General features: G+C 60.7%; 1 protein-coding gene across 3 annotated transcripts in view; it reads right to left on the reverse strand.

Moving 5' to 3' along the window:
• LOC112114993 (retroviral integration site protein Fli-1 homolog) overlaps positions 1-4213 on the reverse strand; it is a 13458-nt gene that overhangs the window by 2802 nt on the left and 6443 nt on the right. For all 3 annotated transcript variants that reach the window (XM_026658540.1, XM_026658539.1, XM_026658542.1), the window contains exons 2-4: positions 1996-2195; positions 1265-1413; positions 89-292 (exon numbers count right to left, since the gene is read on the reverse strand). In XM_026658540.1, coding sequence (XP_026514325.1) covers positions 89-292; positions 1265-1413; positions 1996-2195 — 553 coding nt within the window. The remainder of the gene's footprint in view (positions 1-88; positions 293-1264; positions 1414-1995; positions 2196-4213) is intronic.

Raw genomic sequence — 4213 nt, forward strand, 5'->3', positions numbered from 1 at the left:
GGGTTCCTTGTTGGTGGAAAGGAGGGGCACCCTCTTGGTGGGCGTGGCTCCCTGTTGGTGGGCAGGGCTCCGTGGGGTATGGCCGTACTCTGCCGCAGGTAGGCCAGGTGAGACAGCAGCACGTCGGCGTTGTAGGGCGAGGTGAGGCGCAGGAAATCCTCCTTGCCCATCTTGCACAGCTCCTTGCCGTCCACATGCTGGAACAGGCCCACGTCCACCTCCTCCAGCCCGTACTCCTTCACTGCCCAGTCCAGCCACTGGCGCACGTGGTCCTGGGTCCACACGCCAGGGTCTGCAGGAGACAGACAGACACGCGGAGTCCAGCCGGCCCAGACGCCTGCGTTCCCAGAGTACAGCTACCCATAGAGGGGGAGTCCCGCCGGCCCGAACTCCTGGGTTCCTGAGAGCTCTACTCACCCAAAGCATGGCACACACATGCACGGGGGAGTCCAGCTGGCCTGGACACCTGAGTCCCTGAGCCACGACCACCCAGCCGCAGCTTTGCTGGGTAGGCGGAAAGAATCCAGCCAGCCCGAATGCCTGGGTCCCTGGGCTACAGTTGCCCTCCCAGACCACAGCACATACACACAGGAGTGAGGAAAGAGTCCAGCCAGCCCGGACGCTAGGTTCCAGAGGAACAGCAACTCACTCTGAGGGTATGTCTACACTACAGGATTAATCCGAATTTAGATAATTCCAATTTGGGAAACAGGTTGTATAAATTCGATTGTGCGCGGCCACACTAAGCACCTTAATTCGGTTTTAAACCACATTAATTCGGTGGTGTGCGGCCACACTACCCCATTAACTTAAACACAGTAATTCGGTGGTGTGCGTCCACACTAACCCTAATTCGAATTAACAAAATCGATTTAGGCTCTACTCCGTTCGTCGAGGTGGAGTACAGAAATCGATTTAAAGGGCCCTTTAATTCGAATTAACTGGCTCTGTAGTGTGGACGGGTGAAGGGTTAATTCGGATTAAGGCAGCTAAATCCGAATTAAAGTCCTAGTGTAGACCAGGCCTGAGCCTCGCTGGCCCTGGACACCTGGGTTCTTGGGCTGCAGCTACCCACCCAGAAACGCGCCATGGTGAGGAGCCAGCCGGCCTGGACATTTGGGTTCCTGGAGCCATTTACCAACCCTGCCCCAAACTAGGAAATAAGAGACCCCTGGCTCTGGGCCCCAGGGCAGGGGAGGGGGCAGGGGCTGGGCTACAGCGAAGGGCCATCGGGGGATACACGGAGCAGGGAGGGCCCACTCACCCGCTGGGACGATAACCCTCTTCTCCTCGCTGGGGGGGTTGGCTGGGGGGCTGCTCCGCTGGTCGCTGTAGCTGGCTGAGTAGGGGATGGGGTGTGGGTCGCTCCCGGATTTGCTGCGTCTGGATACACTGCAGTCCACGGGGGACTGTCTGCAGGGTGACAGGGGGGAGTGAGGACTGGATCTGATCACAAGAGGCCTGAGTTTGGCCAGTCTCAGACCCGTTGTGTAGGGGGAGAAGGGCTGGGCTAGCAGGGGGCTGCAGATTGGGAGTGAGGGGCACCAGCAGGGTGGTGGGGAGCCCGGGGCTGGGCTAGCAGGGGCTGCGGGTTGGGAGTGAGGGGCACCAGCAGGGCTGTGTGTTGGCCTGTCCTACCCCGCCCGTGGCGCTGAGGCCGGCTGGGCTCGTAGCGCAGCCCCTGGCGCTGACCGAGGTTTCCTGGGGATGGGATGAGGGAAGTGAGTCGTTTCCTGCGGGCGCCGGTGCAGCCCAGCTCTACTGAGCCGGGAGCTGTGGGCTCGGGGGTGGGGCTGGGCCGGGTCCTTCTGCTGGGCCACGGGCGCAAGAACCTCCCCCTCCGCAGCCTGGCTCCATGGGCCAGTTCCCACAGCCCCAGTGGCAGGGAGTCCCACAGGCTAACCCCACTAATCCCTGGTAGCAGGGAGTCCTGCAGGTTAACCCCACTAATACCCAGTGGCAGGGAGTCCCGCAGGTTAATCCCAGCCGCCTGACCTGGAGCAGTTGACATTCTCATTCTCCCTCTTCACAGTGTGCCCCCTGCTGGTCTGACTGGACCAGTCCGGCTCCCCCAGCGCCGGCCTATCCTTGCCGTTGTACTCCTCAGCAGGGGGCACCTCTGTCTTCATGAGGTGGGGAGGGCCGTAGGAGGGGTCGAATATGGACTGGTCCTCGCTCACCACAGAAAGTGCCTCCTGCACGGGGGGACACATGGTGGGGTTAGAGTGCCCCACACCACTCCCTGCAGCACGGCGCCCCCTGCTGAACCCCCCCACTCCACTCCCTGCAGCACAGCACCCCCTGCTGAGCCCCCCACTCCGCTCCATGCAGCACAGCGCCCCCTGCTGAGCCCCCCACCCCACTTCCTGCAGCACAGCGCCCCCTGCTGAGCCCCCCACCCCACTCCCTGCAGCACAGCGCCCCCTACTGAACCCCCCCACCCCACTCCCTGCAGCACGGCACCCCCTGCTAACCCTCTGCCCCACTCCCTGCAGCACAGCGCCCCCTGCTAACCCTCTGCCCCACTCCCTGCAGCACAGCACCCCCTACTGAACCCCCCCACCCCACTCCCTGCAGCACAGCGCCCCCTGCTGAGCCCCCACCCCACTCCCTGCAGCACGGCGCATCCTGCTGAGCCCCCACCCTGCACCCCACAGCATGGCTATGCTGCGCTGGGGCATCGGGGCCAGCCCTGACTGCCAGGGTGCCCTGGTGTTATTCTGCCCCCAGCAGGGTGGTGTCTGTCCCCAGCCGTTAGTCCTGGGGGGAGGGGACGTTTCCTGTTTGCCGGCGCCCGAGCGTGGTTGCCGGCAGGTGACAGTTCAGTGGCCCTGTGCAGCTTCCTGCCTGGCCTGGCCCTGCCTGGGCTGCAAACCCCCACCCCCACCCCAGGACTGGGGCCGAAGGAACCTCGTCCACCCTGGGGCAGCTGCAGCCGAGCTTGGCCGTGTGACACACCAAGGCCAGGTACAGTTACACGGACACACATGCTGCACCCACACACACGCCAATGAGGCATGCACCGAGACAATCCCAGAGAGACAATCACACACACACACACACCGACCAAGAGAGACAATCACACACACAAAATCCCAGACACATACACACATATAATCACACACAGTGACAATCCCCCCCAAAACACACACACACAATCTCACACACCCACACACACACATGCACTTGTGCAGCCCTAGACAGCTATAAATGGTCCGTACACATATCATAGAATCTCAGGGTTGGAAGGGACCTCAGGAGGTCATCTAGTCCAACCCCCTGCTCAAAGCAGGACCAAGCCCCAACATATGCCAATATCCAGGCTGACACACTTGCACAGTGCATGCAAAACTATGTGCAACATGTACAGTCGGCCACATCCAAGGTGCTTGTGAAAATGTACAGTCAGAGACACACACATACATAAGGCACCGAAATGCGTGTGGGGGTACAGTTGGCTGCACCTGTGGCTATGTCCCATTGTATTTATTTGACTGATGGAGAAACTGAGACATGGGGGGGAGGTAACTTGTCCAAAGTCACATAATCTATGGCAGATTCAGGAACAAGACTCAGGAGTCCCAGGTCCCAGCCCCCTCCACAACCCACTGCCCTCCCAGAGATGGGGATAGACAGAACCCAGGAGTCCTGGCTTCCAGCTCCCTCTCTAAGCACAAGACCTTCCCCAAGCTGGGGATAGAACCCAGGAGTCCTGGCGCCCAGCCTCCCCCCACTCCACAGGGGGCTTGAGCAGGGCTGTGACACTGGGATTCCTGGGCAGTCAGAAGTGGAGACAGCCCAGGCAGGGAGGGGCTATGCAGCCTCAGCGCATTGTAGCCAATGGAGCAGAGAAGGGCCATGAAGTCTGGCCAGAAGTCAGAGAAGGAGCCTGCAGGTAGCCCCCTGGGAAAGCAGAAGTACAGGCAGAAAACACAGGCAGGGAAAGTGCTAACACCCATGGAGGTACAGACAGGGCATCACAGGGACAGACAGGTGCAGAGGTGACAGCAGCAAACAGGGAGGGCATCTCAGGATCGAGCATAAAATACAGGCACGGAGTCACAGATACAGGCAGAGCAGCAGCGGTACAGGCAGAAGGCACAGGCAGGGAATCACAGATACAGGCAGAGCAGCAGTGGTACAGGCAGAAGGCACAGGCAGGGAAACACAGATACAGGCAGAGCAGCAGCGGTACAGGCAGAAGGCACAGGCA

The sequence above is a fragment of the Terrapene carolina genome, unplaced genomic scaffold, assembly GCF_002925995.2.
Source record: "Terrapene carolina triunguis isolate 2854851 unplaced genomic scaffold, T_m_triunguis-2.0 Scaffold461, whole genome shotgun sequence".
NCBI classification, from domain to species: domain Eukaryota; kingdom Metazoa; phylum Chordata; order Testudines; family Emydidae; genus Terrapene; species Terrapene triunguis.